Source organism: Notothenia rossii (genome assembly GCF_949606895.1).
Source record: "Notothenia rossii genome assembly, chromosome: 3".
Lineage (NCBI taxonomy): Eukaryota > Metazoa > Chordata > Actinopteri > Perciformes > Nototheniidae > Notothenia > Notothenia rossii.
This window is the reverse complement of record NC_136901.1, coordinates 24,821,650-24,841,674: the sequence shown is the minus strand read 5'-3', so window position 1 is coordinate 24,841,674 and position 20,025 is coordinate 24,821,650. Positions and strand designations below refer to the sequence as shown.

General features: G+C 42.9%; 1 protein-coding gene across 1 annotated transcript in view; it reads left to right on the top strand.

The window, feature by feature from the left end:
• fgf11a (fibroblast growth factor 11a) overlaps nucleotides 1-16,731 on the top strand; it is a 103,503-nt gene extending 86,772 nt beyond the window's left edge. Inside the window, exons 5-6 of the mRNA XM_079668144.1 lie at nucleotides 14,273-14,471; nucleotides 16,007-16,731. Coding sequence (XP_079524270.1) covers nucleotides 14,273-14,471; nucleotides 16,007-16,149 — 342 coding nt within the window. The 3' untranslated portion in view covers nucleotides 16,150-16,731. The remainder of the gene's footprint in view (nucleotides 1-14,272; nucleotides 14,472-16,006) is intronic.
• Nucleotides 16,732-20,025: the final 3,294 nt, after the last annotated feature.

Below are 20,025 nucleotides of genomic sequence, written 5' to 3'. Positions count from 1 at the left end.
ATATTTTCCCTCCCCAATATATTGAGGTGAAGTCTTTGTGTTTAGAGAGGGATGCAAGCAGGGGACATCCTAATTTGGGGATAGCTCCAAAACTCTGGAATGTTTCCCTCATAAAAGAAGAGGGTGCGTTACACATGCTTAGGGCAAATGTGTGTGTTTTCATTGCAGTAAATATATGTGCTGCGTGATTACTGTTCAACTATACCTCTGTTTTTATTCTTTCATGTGCGGGTACTAAATGGCTACAAACATTGTGGAGAAATTAGCTTAAACATGTTTTATTACTCTATATGAAATGGAAGCAGCTTTTATGATAGGGACGAGAGAGCTGGGGGAGGGGACATTCTTCCTAAGATTTTCAGCATGTCAATTATCAGGGAAATCTACTTGTTTTCAATAGATGTGTGTGGTTAATTACTTTGTATTAATAATAACAGTATGTGCAAAGGAAGCTGGAAATATGCAATGTGAAACCTTTTATTTGAAGTAAAGATGTGAACAATAGCTCAAATGGCGGGAAGGGGTGTAGGACAAATGAGTGTGTTCTCTATATTAGGCCTTTGTGAAGTTTGACTATTTGAAAAGCATATCTAATACTGCTTAAGAGCATAGGTAATGTGTTCTTCGTTATTATTGATATGAAAGTGATTTACATGTATTACGTATATTTAGCCAACTATAACAACTATATCTTAAAACATACTTTTAACTTGTGTGTGGTAGCCTGAGGCGGGAAGATGGACTCAGGGACAAAGGGCCATAAAGGGGATGTGTGTGTGCTGGCTGCAAGATGTGAAATAAGATAAGGAAACTTGTTGTTTAGAGCAGGTTCGTACCAGACACCAAAAGCTGTCTGGTCTTCGTCAAACTGAAAGAGACTTTTTGTTTCCGGGTTTCTTCTGCTGTGTCGCACTGATTGGGTGCGACAGGCCATGTGTTGGTCTCTCCCAATAAGATGACCTCTGGGGGAAAGCACGCACACACCTCCTCCTGTGTTTTAGTATGAAAGCCTGTGTTTTCCTTTGGTTCGCGCTCTTGTTTTTGACTGGCCGTTCCTGAGACCTGTCTCACACGTGGTAGAACCTGAGCCCGGAGTACTCTGCAGAGTGCTTCGTGATTCCTTTGTATTTGTATTGTTACTTTGTATCATTAAAACAAGATTATTGTTTCACTTGCATTCTGTTGTTTCTTAATCCCTTCCTTTTTACGAATTTACCCAGCTTATCAAACGACACACGGAGACGAGGTTGGTTTTAAACATCCTCCAAATCTCCAACAATCCTCAACATATAAAATACCTTGATTCTCTTAAAGCCCCTGTCACACTGTCCTGAAATTGACACCCGATGGACACACGATAAAGGAAATGTTCAAATTCGGCTCTGATCGTAGCAACATCGGGCCATTCGTGAGGGCATCTTAAGCCATCGTGTGACCGCCGGTGGAGTTTCTCAGGCTCCGGCAGCAACTTCGTGAGCGGCAACTTGGTAAGGCACTCGTGAGGGCATCTTGTCAAGTCGTGTCATCTTCGTGTTATCATCGGTGCCATCGGGCATTCACCCTCACTCTGATCGGGGTGAATGCCCGATGGCACCGATGATAACAAGATGACCTAACGATGGCCTTACGAAGGGCAAAATTGACACAAAAATTAAACACGAAAATTAACCTTCGCAAGGTCCTTCGGCAATTTTTTGGCATGCCGCTCACGAAGTTGCTGCCGGAGCCTGAGAAACTCCACCGGCGGTCATACGATGGCTTAAGATGCCCTCACGAATAGCCCGATGTTGTTACGATCAGAGGCGAATTTGAACATTTCCTTTATAGTGTGTCCATCTGGTTGTTTTATTACACAACAAAATCATGTAAACATATTATGTAAATAACCCAATTTGTGTTCTGTGAAACTGGAAAGGATATAATATATTATTTTGAAGGCGAGTTGACAGGAAGTTGTTGTTGCTATGGAAACAACATGACGGAAAAGACTTAATATCTTCTACGTATAAAGACGGAGAAAGTAAAGAACAAAGTCGGAAAATATCAGTAGAGTATCATAGTACTTTAACATAATTGTTTGTGTTACTTTCGTTGCAGTTGTATGTCTTAAATGTAATGTAAATGTTGCCTTCGTGTGTGGTTCGGGGCCATCTTCGTGCGAAATTCACAATTCAATATTTGTGTGTCCATCGGGTGTACATTTCGGGACAATGTGACAGGGGCTTAAGCAACATTAGAGAGGATGGGGAGATTAACAGAAGGCATATTTGTGGAAGAGATGAGAAGGAAGGATATTGGAATTGTGATTGGTAGAAAGGTGAGGGAAGTGACTGATGAGACTGGATTTCATAACAATATAGTGTGTTGACAGAGCTACAACTTTTCCAATAAGCTGAGATGGTAGAGCCCTGTTCAGCATTCTGATCAGTACAAACAATCCATGAACACACACATACTTGATTTATGGGATATGAAACAGATATGTGTACGGTACACTTTTTACTAACAACTATTTCCCCATGGGTGTAATTGTTCTTTATACTTTCATGCTGTGCCATAATGCTGCCATATCTAACAAAGCATGTTATTTGGGATGAAGTTACCACATCCATCATTACGCTGTGTTCTATAACAGCGAGCTGTGGAGACTGGCTGAGGGAACTTGTGTGTGAGGCAGTAAGTGTGTGTGTGTTCTCTTCACAATATTTAGTTCATGGATTTTCCTGCAGAGCTAGTGTGAAGAGTAGGTCACACTATTAATGCAGGGCTGAGGATATACTTTTAAAAGTTAACTTCTGTTAGCTAGTGAAAACAAACCCACCAAAATCATGCTATTCAGAGTTGTATGAGTGTCATGCTGATGAAGGAAGGTTCAGAAAAATGCTGAATTCACACCCATGGGAAATGTAACAGTGAATATTTCATCATGTACAATTATTAAAATTAGAAAAATTTGTCCACACAATAAATATGCTATTACATCTTTTGGGCAGTGTTTTACTTTGCTGACCATTATCATGGTTGATGCCTCTTTCCCACACACACACACACACACACACACACACACACACACACACACACACACACTCCCTCCCACACACACACACACACACTCCCTCCCACACACACACACACACACACACACACACACACACACACACACACACACACACACACACACACACACACACACACACACACACACACACACACACACACACACACACACACACACACACACACACACACACACACACACACACACACACACACACACCTGACAGGTAGCACACTGGCAATTAGTCTGTTTCCTCAACAAAGCTTTCATCAAAGTATTCTAACAGTATGACCTGAGGGGACCGAGCCCCCCCCCCCCCCACACACACACACACACACACACACACACACACACACACACACACACACACACACACACACACACACACACACACACACACACACACACACACACACACACACACACACACACACACACACACACCTCCTCTTGCCTCCATCTCCCCTCCTCTGACCTTCCCTCAGCCGCCCATCGAATCCGCTTGTCTCTTTTTCTTTGAGTCAGCACTCTTGTTTCCTTCTCTCTCCTTTCTTTCTTTCCCTCTTTTGCACTATGATCGACCCTTCTACCCCAGATCACACACACACACACACACACACACACACACACACACACACACACACACACACACACACACACACACACACACACACACACACACACACACACACACACACACACACACACACACACACACACACACACACACACACACACACACACACACACACACACACACACACACACACACACACACACACACACACCCTTTCTCCTCTGATGTGGCAGGCAGCCACACGTGGCCTTAAGGAAGGGGATGACAGGAAATGTGAAAGGTGGAGGAAGATGAAGCAGGATGAGGAAAAGCTAGTATAGAATGAGAGATGATAAAATGCAATGTAAGTAATGCAGGTGATCTCTAGTTCCCTTTGGAAAATCCCCAAACGCACTGCAAGGGTCTGGCAGTCAAGGTGAGAAGCAGAGGACATCCAACCCCCTCCTTCTCTGCTCCTCCCCCCTTGTGCACCCGCCTGCACCTTCTCCAGCTGTTCCCATTACTGTGTGTGTTTTCGCCTCATTCTACTGGGTGTGTGTCAGAGGGTTGTTTCATGCATCTTGTTTATTCGCCCTTTGGTGCAGTCATATGAACATGTTTGTATGTGGACGTTTCTTCTTTTCCTGTCTGCAGTGGTGAATAGTAACTAAATACATGTACTCAATCACTGTACTGAGAGTATTTTCAATTTATACTACTCAATACTTCTACTCTACATTTTGGAGGCAAATATTCTACTTTTTCCTCATTACATTTGATTGTACTAGTTACTCTATAAATTCCCATTCTGACACACAACACTTTGGAAAAACTATTACAAATATTATTATTTGGAATAGATTAAACCATCGAACATTATATTTTTGTAACTATACCATGAGTGGGTTAACATAAATTAATTGGCATCAATTTTGCGAAGAAGTATTTTTGTTCAAAAAAGAAATATTTCAATCTGAAGATCTACTGCTTTTACTTAATATTCAAATCTTTTTGGAGTACTTTTACTCCTAGGGTTAGGGTTAGGGTTCTTCATTTTACTTAAATACTTCACTCAAGTGCCATTCCTGATTTTACTTGAAATTAACTATTTTTACAATGTGGTGTTAGTACTTTGACTCAGGTAAGGAATCTGAATACTTTTCCCACCTCTGCCCGTGTGTGTTTTATGGTCCAGCGCTCCTCAGGGCGTCCCTGTAAATGCCAGAATGTTGGCACAGATGAGGCCCCCTCTCAGTCTGAACTGCTAAAACTTTGTTCTCTCCTCTGTCGTTCAGCAACTCATAGACACTCATGAGAGTTCACACGGGTGTGGGGGGGGCCAGGAGGTGGAAAATAGATGGAGAAACGACCTTTAAAAGCTGGCGGTTGGGTTGTTGTGAGGTCTGTTTGATTCATGGTTAGCTGGGAGAGCTGTCAGATCATTCAAAAATCCCTCTGCGGAGGAATGGAGAAATGTTCTGAGTTAAACTGGGAACATGCCGTCTTACTTTTCCAACATTGACAGAACGACGGATCCTGTGTTTAAAAGCAACAAAGTAATGTGATGTTTTGATCTTGAGTTTCACTTGGTAATGCTTTCTCTGCTAACTACTCCATTCTACACAAATCACTTTGAGCGATAAAGTGGCTTCTTGACCTTGGAAACAGTAGTACAAAAGTCCACCCATCTATGAATTGAGTAGCTGTTCTGGAGGGTTTATCATTTCACATGATATTCATAAGTAGATGGAGTTTGCTAAGCCTTAAATGACCATAATTCAATTCAACCCTAAATCTTTAGAGCAGCTAAAATCAATATTTCTGTATTTAAAATGGATTGAATGACTCTCACTGGGTAACCCATTGACATTTGCCTCCCAACTCTGCAGCCCCTATTTTAGGGCTTTTAAGCTCATTATTTTGTGTTTATAACACCTATATTTAATGTTTCGGTTCACTTAAGTTCTCTTCAATATCAAAAGATGGAGTTCAGTCAGCTTTAAATGTTTAAAATGCCAACTTTTCTTAACATTTTGAGCAGTTATAATCAATATTTTCCTGCTAACAATTGAATAAATGGCTCTGTGCATGAGAAAGTGGTCTGTTACAGTGAGGAACTATATTAAAAATGACCACCAGATCCTTTGTTGTGCTTTCAGCATCAGTTTCAGAAGCAAGCAGCAGTTTTTCAGCAAAGAAAAGCTCTAAAAAACAACTGAACACTTCCTGTCCGGCACCAAAGACGGACAAATTAGTAATTATCTGGTGAACAATAGACAGCTTCTTTGCCATCTTTTGCAATTCTTGTACATCAGGCAGTCTCACAGTGATACAGCAGACTCACACGCCTACAGGGAGGATGACACATCGTTTTTATTTTTCAGACAGAGCATTTCCTCCAGCAGCTCTGCTTACAAGTTGTACAAGTCAACCAGAAAAATTCAAACTCAAGCGAACAGACTGTTTAAGTTTTTCTTCTCTAAGTGCTGAGTGATGGTTTCTACAAAGCATTTCAAGGAGCAGTGCTGATGATAACACTCCAGATAATGCCAGCGGGGCTACATGCTGTGCATAAATTAATAAATGATAATTACTCCTATCTTTAAGTATGTCATGCTTTTCCGGGGATTACCCTTCCCCTTGTGTGTTATGAAGGTTTTTATGCATGTAAACGGTCTGCAGAGTCATAAACCCTCAAAGTACACCCTGTAGCGAGTAAAACTCTAACACAGAAAATACCTGTCTATGCTGCCCCAGAACGCCTCGTTGGGGATTTCTCATTTTCCATTGTTTGCTTCCTGGATTCTGTGACGTGTGAACACCCAAATCAACAACAAATGACCGGATTGGACCAAATGGACCAATCCGCGGAGCACCTCACACACCAGGATCCCTTGGCTAACTAACAGGGAGTCCCCATTGACTTGCATAGAGCTCCCTGAACGCTGGTAATAGACGAGTTGGGATGGCGGAGAAATGCTCTCCGCAGACCCATTCTCACAGCGTTATAAACCTTTTTCTTACTCAATATCAAGCAACACTTATTGTTTTTACTTGGGCTGTGAGTGTTTGTGTGTGCTCAGGATGAGTTCCGCTGTGTTTCGCTGTATCGCCGATCCGGAAACCTGTCCGCTCCTCGCAACGTCCCGACCAATCAGAGCACACTGGGCTCACAGGGAGGGGGGGGGACAGGAGCTCCAAAAGCCGTTTAGGACAGAGTGAATACACATACTATACAGAGATGCTGTATGAGAAACCTATGTGAGTTTGGAAAATTGCACAATTTAAATCTATTCTAGTAGACCTCAACAATGGAAATATGATAAGTAGAAATGGCCATGACATGGGACCTTTAAGACAATTATTCTACCAGCTCCTGTGATGCTTCCTCAGCTGTTTATCCTCAATTAAAGTTGTTTTTTCTCCTGCTCATTTGTTCAGATCGTAATCAGCATAGCTGGTAAATAAGCTTTTGTAAGGCTAACCTTGCCCTGTGTGCTTTTAGTGCTGATTCTTATCCTTCTGACAAGAGTTGCATCTGCAGGGTAAATATTTCATCATTCTTCCTGCAGGGACAATAACGTCCCACTTTATTTCACTATTATCCTCAGCCAAATATCCTGTATTCCCTGTGCTTTACATTCTGCTTCAAGCTTAATTAGACTAAGATTACACACAAAGTAACACTCGCAGCTGTAGCATAACATCAAAACACTCTGTTATTTTATATCTTCAGATGTTGTCAATGTATGATTATGATAGAAGATGCTCCACATATAATTGATTTATACAGAAGTGTTTTTTTTAGGGCCTTAAAAGATGATTTCTGGTTGGAAATCCTACCGAGAAGTGCTTTTTAAATTGAGAAAACACCTCAATTCATGATCAATCCAATAAAGTTTTAAGCTGTTCCATGAAATTTCCCCTCAGGAGATTTTACTGACAGTTTCATTTTTTTTGTTGGATAGTGAGATGAAGAGACAGGAGGGACAGGGAGGCTGAAGATGTTGACTGATTGGTTGTGAATCTAACTTGACCTTATAACCTTTATCATGACATGACCCTTATTCTCATGCAACAAAGACATACAACTGCTTCTAAACATTTTTAAATGTATTTGGCTTAAAAAAGTGACTAACATTTAACACAGGATTGCATTGTAGTTTGAATTTCCAATAAGATAAGATGGTACTTCATTGATTTTTTACAATACTCTACAATACTTGATCTTAGTATTTTGTTGATATATTTCCCAAGCTTCTCAGGTTTTGAACCAATCCCACGTAAACCAATGAAGTTGAGCATGCTGGAGTATATTTTAAAGGTTTTTGTGCACTTGTTAAAACCTGTAACAAAAGGTTTTTACGGTTTCATGGTCAGCATCCAAAGAGCTCTTGGACATTTTAATGGCCTACTTTATTTTGTAACTGGTCCACCCATACTTATTTTAAGTTGTATTCCTAACCCTAACCCAACATCTTAAAATCATATTTTCTGTAAATTGGGAACTAAATTGGCATTACATTTGATGAAGGATGCATAATAATTTGGCGTTGGATTTGAATCACAAAGATTAGCTTACTTGAACTTGACTCAACTTGTTGGTCTTGACAATAAACTCCTACATCCTACATTGTGACTTGACTTCATAATACTCACATTGTCCCACGCTTATCGGCTGATATATATATATCAATCTGATCCATCATAAACATTGACACTAGCCAACAAAAGCCCATTGGACTTGAACGAGGCCATCCATTCTCCCAGTGTTCATTCGGTGCTGTAACAGCTGTGACAGGAATAGGCCGGTATTGATCAGCTGTTCACACAAACATCATTTACTGAAGGCTGTAAAAATATGGCACATCTCGTGTATCTCCCACATGTGAGCAAACTCATACGCGTGCTTTATCAACGCCGTGAAATACATTCGTCCTCTGGGATGCGGTCGATAAGCGTCTGCGATTGAAAGCCCCCAGATTAACCTGCGGTTGCCCGATCGCCGCTTGTAATTGTTTCAAGTTCTTCACGCTCAGTTATGTCACCACATTGTGGGTCCAATCAAAGCTTAATCCGGGTTTTTCTTCTGGACTAATGCCTATTGACTTTTCACAGAGGTCTTACATTGAATCAATTCTCCAGTTAAGCACACGAGAGGCTCAATAGTTAATGGCAACCTGCGGAATAATGTCTTTAGGTGTCAACGGATGTAAATGAGATGGTGTGTCATTACTGGGGAATAATCCCACTACACTTTCTCCGTCCTCACGTGTAATAGTTTCATCTCGTCCCCTCTTTTCCTGCTCCCTGTCTTTTGTTCTGCGGGGTTGAGTGATGAGGGAGGCGACCGGTCCATCCGTCACTGTTGATGTTGTGTGTGTGTGTGTCTGTGTGTACGTATGCATGTCATCTGGCGCCGGGTGGCCTCCCGCTGATGTAAGAGGGATCCGTCATGTCTCACTGTCACAACAGCAGACACGCATGAGTGAACGTGTACACACACACACACACACACACACACACACACACACACACACAGACAGACAGACAGACAGACAGACAGACAGACAGACAGACAGACAGACAGACAGACAGACAGACAGACAGACAGACAGACAGACAGACAGACACACACACACACACACAATGCAGTTGTCTCCTCTAATGTGATTTGTGTGTAACAGAGTATTTCAGCGTGTGTTCATGGATACTTTTTACTGAATTTATCTGTTTAGTGGGTTTTGTCTTTCTTTCTTTATTTTTAATATACTCTTCTGTCCATACATGTTGTGTAATCAGTGTACATTTCAACCGATTTTTAGGCCCTGGAACTTTGCAAAGCTGTGACTTTTTTTTCTTTCAACTTCCATATTTTTTTTTATATCCATGTCTCTTCTTCCTAAATCGTGTTAAGAACCATGATGGCTCATTTCAGCGAATCCTGCTAGAAATATAAAAAGACCATTGGTGCATAAATAGCAGCACAGAGAGGAATCCTCGTGTGTACCTGCCCCTCGAGTGGTTTTCAGCGAGCTAAAAGAGGCCCTTTGGGACGAGCTGAGCATTATGGAGTGGCAAGTAGACACAAGTTAATTTTGGAGCATCAACACAAGCAGGAAGTGTGACAGTATGTGTTTGGAGCATCCCCTGCTGAACACAAGAGGAACTGCAGCACTTATTTGTCTTTGAGATGATTACAAGTTCTATCTCACACAGGCTCCGCCCTCTAATGGACTCTAAGGGTACTACCAGGGGTTAAATTGGGATTTGATATGTGGGGGGGCTCTGTGTGGAGGTGCAAGGGGGGTTCTCAAGGATCTCATTATTTGACCTTAAGGGCTATACTGTATAAGAGGCCCTAAAGCAACTGCTCCATTATCTGTATCAAATGCACACATTGATGCCATCAAAGGACACAATACAAATGGAAAGTACTACATATAAACTAGAATTAATTTACATCTTAAATTATTAATATATACACAAAAAAAGGTTTACATATCCAAGCTTCAAATTGCTTTTTTAAATCAACAATGCTCTGCACACTTGCTAAAGAATGTTTGTGTGGAAATCTCAGTTCATTTGTAGGCTCCGCGAGTATGGCCAAAAGCATGTGAGTAAATCTCACTGTAAAGCTTAAACTATTTAATCATCACCAAATTCTATGATATTATGACCAATCATAACTCAGCTTTATGCACACACATACATTTTGCATGGTTTAAGAAACGTTTACGTGTTACAGGACGGGTCGGGGGGGGTTGGCGGAACCGCTGCAGACTCTCTGCACGGTCCGGCGGCTGGTGCTGCAGCTCCTGATCGGAGCAGAGACGCACGTTCACGAAGCCGACTATATTCTGTCACAGAGATCTGCTATTTTAAAGTAAAGTCAACACATATTGAACCTTAAATATAGTCTATATTAAGAACGAAAAAAGTTTTAACATATATATAGTTTTTCCCCGGACAGCCCCGGCCCAATTTAACCGCTGGATACTACTCTTCATCATGATACACGAGCGTTCACACACTGAATTTGCATAACCGTAGCCGGCCAATCAGGGCGAGCCTACCTGAATGCGCGCGCAGGCCTAACAGTATATAAGGCAGCTACACCTCCTGCAAAAAAGTTCCACATGTTAAACAGTTACTGGAACTGGTGCAGCCGGGCGATTGGTTCATAACCATCGACCTGAACGATGCTTACTTTCAAGTCGAAATTGCTCCAAAACGCAGGAAGTGTTTGTGTTTTGCATTCCGGGGGATAGCCTACAAGTACAATAGGCTACTGTTTGGGTTTAGACTCCCTGTCCCCACGCACGTTCAGTGTACGCCCCCATCGAGAAAGAGGGCAGGCTACGTGCCACTCTGTCAGAGAACAGACAGACGTCCCTGCTTCAGGCAGTTTTCAGACTGTGACGGACGGGGGGCAACGGTGACAGCCCTGACCATCATGCAGACCTTGGGTCTCATGGCGGCTGCTCACCATGTGGTACCGCTGGGGCTACTGCACATGCGTCGCCTACAGAGGTGGTTTGCCGCCTTTGTTTAGATCCCAAGACACACAAACAATGTCTGGTGACCATCCCCCATCAGTGGAGGGTAACCTCTGATACTGGGGGTCCCCAAAGCATTTGCTGAAGGGGACTCCACTGGGGCGGCTGACCTCCTACGTCACGGTGTTCACAGAAAAAAAGAACGTCCGTTACAGGATGGGGAGGGACCTGCCTAGAGACAGCTATAGGTGGTGGCTGGCCTCTGACAGAGACCCGGCACATCAACCTTCTCGGGCTACAGGCAGTAGTGCTGGTCCTACAGCACTTCAAACCCTTACTACAGGGAAAACATATGCTGGTGAGGAGCGATAACCGCACCACAGTGGCTTACATCAACAGGCAGGGCGGAGTCCGCTCCGACGCCTTGTTGAGCGCAGCGGAGAACCTGTGGTTGTGGGCCTCAGAGAATGTTTTTATCTAAAGGCCCTCCACATTCCGGGACTGGAGAACAGGGGGGCTGGCCTCATATCAAGAGGCGGGCCCCTGCCAGACGAATGGTGGTTCTCCCTGGCTCGGCAGGACAATCCAACCTTGTGGGTGGACGCGTTTGCACACAACCCATGGCCAAGAAAGCTGCTCTACGCCTTTCCACCGTTGCGTCTCATTCCCCCACTCCTAAAGAGGGTGAGACGAGAACAGTTTTCGGTCATTCTGGTAGCCCCAGGTCGCTGCTCGGCACCGTGGTACGCAGAAGTGACACAGATGATGGTGGGCCAGCCCTGGACCGTGCCTCAGTTCTGGGGGGGGGGCTGTCTCAGGAAGCAGGTGCAATACGGGTGCAAAACGGGCGTTACCCAATCTGGGCCAACCTCTACAGGCTTGGCTCCTGAGAGGGACAGGCTGAGAAGGGGTGGACTGTCTGACAATGTTATACAGACTATCCAGGCAGCAAAAGTGGGATCCACCACTGCCTGTTACAGGACGGAGTGCTTTGGATTCCAACGTTGGTGCGAGGAAGGGAGTCTAGAGCCTCTGTCCGGTACATTTGGCTCTATTCTATCCTATTTACATGCTCTACGCCTTTCCACCGCTGCGTGTCATTCCCCCAGTCCTGGAGGGTGTGAGACGAGAACAGTTGTCGGTCATTCTGAATTATCTTCATTCCAGTGTGTAAGGAAGCTTTTTTCTCACTTTGTTTTAGAGAGTAAATCACAATGTAAAATCAGCCTGAAGTGCAGTCAGAGTAAACACTCTGCAGACAGATGTGCATATGTCCCCTGTGTCTCTGCTTGGTGAATAATGTGTCTCTGTAAATGACTGTTTAATAGTGTGTTATCCTATAAAGCATCATCGCTGATAGCACCCCAAATGTGTGTGACTAAGTACAAGTGGTTGGAGTCTGGCCGGGACAAAAGTGGACTGATGGAAACTTCACGAAGAGAAAAAAGTGTTTCATGTATTGAAATAAAAATGAAATAGTTGGATCATTCTTCTGACAAAAACGTTTTCTCATGCAATCAAGCGTGTGAGCCAGGAAGTCTTTGTGTTTCCCTGCAAGGGGACTCTGCCGGTGTAGCGCCATGCTAAGCATAACACTGAGTTAAAAATCTATTAAATAGTAAAGGTTTTTTTTTCAAGGGGGAATCTAAAATGTATGATTCACTGAAAACAGAAAAGATTCTTGCCCATTTTTGCTGCTCAGTCTATGATGTTTACTGACTGGAGGACATACCTCTACAATAGTAGACATAATAGTAGACAGTATAGAGTCTAAAGAGGATATTAGAATGAATTGTATCGCTAACAGATAACTATCATTATGTAGGTTCATGTAAAGTGACACTGCAAAAACACTACACAAAACAAAAACAGTATAACAAGCATCAAACAAACATCTTTAAGTAAAGTATCTCAACATTCTACTTCAGTTATATGTGGGCTCCTTGTGTATCTACAGCACGTAGGCTGTAAATGGACGCAAAATGTCACGATATATGGATTATTCTCAGAGGAAACATCATAAATGGCCTCCTAAAGTTTTATCTGTAATCACAAAGTCAGCGTTTCTCTGGGGTTGGAAAATCCAGCCTCTATATTTCCTCTGTTGGATAATCGAAAACACCTCTTTTGCAGTAGCTTGGTCATGGATTGGTAATGATACAGGCCTCATTTAGACCGTACCTGGAAAATTCCCTATAACTCATAATCAAATAATGAGCTTGAGCCTGTTTTTGATTGTGTGTGTGCTGGTGATCAGGTGTTACCAAAAGAAGATGAGATGCAACACACTGCAGTGCAAACACGGTTAATAACAGCGATCTTATTACACCTTCCAAGAGGCTCCAGACCTTTGGATTTGGCTCCGTGCTATTAGAGCTCAGTTAATGGGTGGCTGAAGAAAGGAATGGCCGCCTAAGTGAATGGATGTGTAATTATGAAATGGGCGATACAGTCAACGTAATTAGCTTGTTTATGTGCAGTACAATGGATATAGGCAGACGTTAGGGCCCTGCAGTGACCGACGAGTACAGAGAGAGAGCAGGAGTGAGGGATGAATGAGTGTGAGAGAGAGAGAGAGCAAAGTCCTTATTCAGGCCTTTTCTGCTCACCCGTCACATCAAGGCTCCAAATCAATCCTGCAAATTGGTTTGTTCCTTCAACAAGGTTACCAAATGATGAAAGGATGGGGGGAATGAAGTGCAGAATATGAGATAGAGGGGGAATATGTGAGCGCTGTAACGAGAGGGAGATAGAGGGATGAGGGTGGGGGATGTCCCGGTGTTGACGTATAGTCTAATGCAGAGCTTCGTGTGTGTGTGCGCTGAAGGCCGACAGTTTGCTACAGAGGGGGGGGGAAGGATCCCTTGATTGTTTGTTACAGGTAAACCGAATCGGCTGAGTTATGGCATCACACACCGCTCTGGTCATGTGGCAAATAGGTGTGTGTGTGTGTGTGTGTGTGTGTGTGTGTGTGTTGTTGATGCAACCACAGACTCTCCTGTAACCCTGTCACGAAATGTGGGGCCCCTTTCCCCTCATTCCCAGCTGAGTTCAGTGGAATTGCAGAGTAAATATTTAAATAATAGAAGCGATAAAAAATGCCAGATGTTTGTTTTTTTCTCTGACCTGAAGCTTTTGTTTTCTGTGTGTGTCTTTCAGGAAAAGTTCACGCCGGAGTGTAAGTTTAAGGAGAGTGTGTTTGAGAACTACTACGTCACCTACTCATCCATCCTGTACAGACAGACCCAGTCAGGACGGGCGTGGTACATCGGCATCAACCGAGATGGACAGGTCATGAAAGGGAACCGTGTCAAGAAGACAAAGGGGGCTGCGCACTTCCTGCCTAAACTCATTGAAGGTACAACAGATTCATATAACTTACAATGCTCTTAATGCTCTCATGCTGCCACGAGAGGTGGACTGGTCAAACAAAATGAATTTTGGCAAATTTGGAGAAGCAAGGCTGACTAGCGGATTCAAAATGAAAAGAAATTGAAAAGTAAGGGGATGCCAATGAAGGGGGTTTCTAAAAACCTTCCACTTCGAGGTAGTGAAAAGCTGTTTTTCACCCCAGCTATGTTTCAGAATGCTCAAAATCAGCCTTAATCCGAAAAGTTCAAACAGTAGCAAAGTCTCTAAAGGGCCTGAAGAGTAGAGTTTCTGGGTGAATTATCTGCAAGTTCCGCCCGTCTGGCCAACATTTCAATGGCCTGTAGTGTAAATTCCCTAGCTGAGCTCCCCTCTTTTGTCTTTTTCCTGTATAAAGTGCTTGTTTTTCTGTTGTAATGGGGTCAGATCCTGGTGCTATCTACTAGTGCTGGACCTCTGGCAATTCCAACTGGAAATAATATTGATTCTGTTAAATGCTATAACTCTTTATTAAATAACACAACTTTGGTTTAAGCTTGAATATTTGTCATGTGTGGAATTTCCACCACAAGGGAAATCCAGCAAGCTGCTCTCAATTCTTGATTAGGAGCCAGTCTCCACCACCTGTGCAATAGGTGATCTGAATTACCATTTAATATACTCAGGGGAATTGTTAAATTTAGCTAAAATAATTGTAAAAGACAAGTCACATCAAGTACCAAAGAATGACTGCCACTTTATGCAAAGTTATTTGATCGATTGCTCATTTAAATATATTAAATAGATATTTCAAAATAAAAGTTTGGAAATTAATTCTCTGCCCTTTACTATTTCTCCCCACTCCCTCTGTATCTACATGAAGCATGACCTTTTATATATAAGGTCATGTTAAAAGTGTCAAACAACTATGTACAACTGAAGATGAAATAGCATTTGACGACTTCCGGTTTCCTTGTATCAAAGTCTTTTTTTTAAAAATGGGTTTGATGTTAGATACCTGAATTAAGGTTTGTCGGGTTTTTTTACATTTTGTTCCATGACATAAAATAATAATAATAATAATAACTTGAATTTATATAGCGCCTTTCATAACTCAAGGTCGAATGTAAAAACACATCAGTTATCACCCCTACCTTGAATGCCTGAAGCTTCTATGTGTTGTGAAATGGCGGATGCAAACAAGCGACTACTTAAATCTACTAAACATTACAGATACACCACTGTTCATTTATAGCCTAACAATAGTTTTTCACTTCTGGCAATTCCATGTGTGCCACAAAATCATATAGTGCTGTTATATGTGGAGATTATCCTGCCGAAAAAAACATGCAAGTATCATAAACGTTTGTTTATTCCGAAGTCAAATGGAAAAACGACATTGCTTTTTGTTGAGGGAGCTCTTGAGATGCTAATTTCCGGGTCCACCTACAAAAATATTATACACAAACACAAAGTTAAGTCTTTCATTTATACTTTCACTTGTCTCTTCCCAGTTTTAACTAATTCAACCCTCTCCCTCCACAGTGGCCATGTACCGGGAGCCCTCTCTACACGACGTTGTGGAGCAGAGTCCGCCCAGGAAAACGCAGAAGACCTCCAGTGACTCGCCAGTGCTCCAGAACGGCAAGAAGGACCCTAAATCCAAAACCAAAACCTCCACCTCCTAGCACTTAAAGACACGGGTGGGAGGAGGGGTGGAGGACACGGGGCACTTGGCACCAGCGGACACCTGGACAGGGTTGTTAGGGCTACTCCCAATGTGCAACACTGACCCTACATGAACTCTACGTACCACAATGCACTGGTGTAAAGTTGGAGAAACAAGTGGCGAATGGGGAGCCCCTTTTACATTCACAGACCCCCCACGCACCCACACCAGCCCTCCACCTTCTTATTATCAAAGCCTGGGATATAAAAGCAATAACTCCACGAAGAGGTGAACATCATCGTATAGCATGTCACCACTGCGTGTTTAACTTGCTGGAAGAAAAATCCCACACCGCCATCATCAGCGACATGCTTCCAGTCAACCAAATATTTGAACAAAGTCTTCCTGGTTCTACCACAACGGGTGCAACAGTCAAAACGGTCCCTCAAACTTACTTTACAAACGAGTTTTCATTTCCCCACAGGGTTCCATGCTAATGCAAGTCTGTCACAGAGACCCTTGCAGACTTTTTGTTCCGCAGCCATCTGCTCAGTCCACTTCTTCCGTGTGTGTCAGCGACTTTGTGAGATGGCCTGGATACTTGTCAACCTCATTCGTGTGTGTGTGTGTGTGTGTGTGTGTGTGTGTGTGTGTGTGTGTGTGTGTGTGTGTGTGTGTGTGTGTGTGTGTGTGTGTGTGTTCCTTTCATCTACCTTTCACCTTTAGCGCGATTTGATTAGTTTGTGACATGGACTCAATTTTCCACTCGGCCGCACAAGAAAACCCCTCCCGTCGTCCCTGGCTCTGTTAATGGAGTCTGGGGCTGATCACAATCTTTTCGACCCTTAAACGAGGGGCCAAGAGCTCCCTCGACACACTGCATAACCCACCACACACACACACACACGTATTATTACACTGGCATATACACACATGCAGAAGTGTGCGTATTCTGTACACATCCTGATATAGATGAGCAACGACATCAGAACAATAATCTCACGTTTTAACACTCAACACCACAACATGCATTAAGACACACATGCACACATGCTGACTTGGTGGGGGTGTGTGTGCAGGTGGGGGGGGGATGATGAGAATATCAGCAGGTAGTGATGGAGCCTGACTGTGTAGCTTGTGATTGCACTGCGATAGCTTTTCTCGCTGTGGCTGGCCATGCATTGCACATAACCCTTGAGGCCCGAGAAGTATCTTGGGATATCACTCAATTTGGTATTCTTCCCAAATAATACAACCATGTTTTTGTTTTCAATTCTTGCATCCAAATTGTGAAATAACAATATGGTAAAAAAAAGAAAAGTTGTGTGTTCAAGTATTTTAAAGGGGCACCCCACCTATTTTACATGTTGAAGTCACGGAGAGCCTGTTTAAGCCTATGCAAACATTTGTGTAGTGTCTTCTGGGGCTGTATGGGAGCTTTGTCAATTCTGAGAAAATACTAGATTGAGTAATCTAAAGCCATTTTCTCAAATAACAATGTCTGGAATACCAAGTCAACAGGTAGACATTTCTATTTGCGTCTTTGCTGTCCTAGATAGAAAATTCCTCAACATGCCCACTGGTTTGTCCTTAAGGCTTAGTATTATGAGTGGCTCTGTTCATGCTTGGGCTTACATTAATCGAACTGCAAGCAATGGGAATCCACCACCACACTTTTGGTTGGATATTCTGGTCTGTTATGCTAGTAGCGGCTAATATAACTTTGAGCGACTATAGGCCAAGGAGCTTGGGAAGAAGGTCAAGTAAGATCTCTTCTTATTGACTCAAGATTTTTTTTTCACTTTAAAAAAACTGTAGTTTTCAACCCCAATTTTGACCCAATTTCTGACACCTCCTTGTGTCCAATCACTTTAGGCAATTTATCAGATTTTACAAAGTTCCTTCAGCAGGTCCAAAATGTATTATTCAACTTTTTACATTTGCAGAAGTTGCCGTTTAAAAATATCACATTAGAAATGAGATAAAAACTAAACCCAAATAAAGCCCAAAGCTTTATGCAACACAGTTTTCCATGTTGGGAAGCAAAACTAAAAAGAAAACGTATGACAAGACCAACGCTTTGCTTTATAGGGAGTGCACTACTAAATCACCAGTGGTCCTTTAAGCCCTTATTTACACATGAATTAGTAAATCTCAAACCTTCTTGCTGACAAGTAACAACACAATGCTACAAATTAATCACTTGGTCGCTCAGTTTTTTTTAATCAGTTTTTGAAATGTTATGATGTAATGGAATTCAAGCCTTCATCACTAGACATTTCAAGTCGTACGATTGAATTAATAAATTTTAATTACTATTACCTCATTCACACCAATGGTGTTACAGGGCCGGTTCGGAGCTGGAGCTTGAAAAGCACCGGGTTTTCGTGTTCACACCAACGCAACTCCGGTTCAAGCTCCGTGCTAGAGCTTTTCAGGTTCAGAACCGGTACTTCGGTTTAGCTCCGGCTCTTTTCACACTGCCCAGAGTCCGACTGGTGCTGCGCCATTGCGTCATCGTTTGCGTCATGACGTAACCGTTTGCGTGCATGCTTCATAAAGCCAAACCGCGCGGAAACCCCTCACAGCTGACACCGACAACAACAACAATGGCCGATTGCGCTCCAGCTTCCTCTGTACCTTTTTCGGAAGACCAGATTCCCAGTAGGTCGCTGGTCTCTTCAGTGGACCACTGCTGCTTGTTAAGTTTCTCCATCGTTGTGTACAAACTGGATAAAACGCCGGCTTTTTGTTGTTGTTCAGGAGTTGATCCCCCCCCTGCCCCCGCCTCGACGTAAGCGTGACGTATGCAGTGCTTTTGCTCTGGCCGGAAACATTTTTGGTGCTCGAAATGAACCGGATTCCGGAGCTAAGAGGCTGCTCCGCTGCGTTTTGAAAAGGAAAACCTGGTGCTTTTCAAGCTCCAGCTCCGAACCGGCCCTGAAACACCGTTGGTGTGAATGAGGTATTAGCTCCGGAATCCGGTTCGTTTCAAGCACCAACAAATTGTCCGACCAGAGCAAAAGCACCGCATACGTCACGCTTACATCGAGGCGGGGGCAGAGTCAGGATCAACTCCTGAACAACATCAAAAAGCCAGCTTTTTATCCAGTTTGTGCACAACGATGGAGAAACTTAACAAGAGTTCAGAGTTTCAGTGTTTCTGCCATAGACTGTATATATAAAGATTTCTGCTCATGGTGAAGTGACGTGTCTGCGTGTTAAGGTGGAACCTGAGCATTCACGTTGATCACCTCTCATTATAACTTATTATAAATCTAGAAAACTATAAATATTAAACTTTACTTCACGTGTTCATTTGAGAACAGCTGTTACATACCTGGGTGAAGGTTACAGTTCATTTAAATGAAAGATACAACGTTACTCCACACTCATGGTTCAGTCCACCTTAAGAAATAAGACCGACCTCGGAAGCAGTTGTGTTTTAAAAAAAACTTTATTGACATGAGTACACTTTTTTATAAGAATATAGTCTAAACCACAGAAATCACTCCGGAAAAGCTGCAGATAGAGCCATAAGAAATGAATGCAACTGATTTTATCCGTGCGGTTTGGCTTTATTAAGCAGGCACACAAACGGTTACGTCATGACGCAAACGATGACGCAATGACGCATTACCAGTTGGACTCTGGGCGGTGTGAAAAGAGCCGCAGTTAAACCGAAGAACCGGTTCTGAACCTGAAAAGCTCTAGCACGGAGCTTGAACCGGAGTTGCATTGGTGTGAATGAGGTATATGACTGTTTTGTTAGGGGGAATTAGGAAACTAAAGTCGTATACAAATATTAAAATTGATGGCTGTAGAGGACAGAAAAATATAGCTTCCTGGTAAAGAAACAAACCATTTGAAAATATATGACTATGCTCGCTCAGGA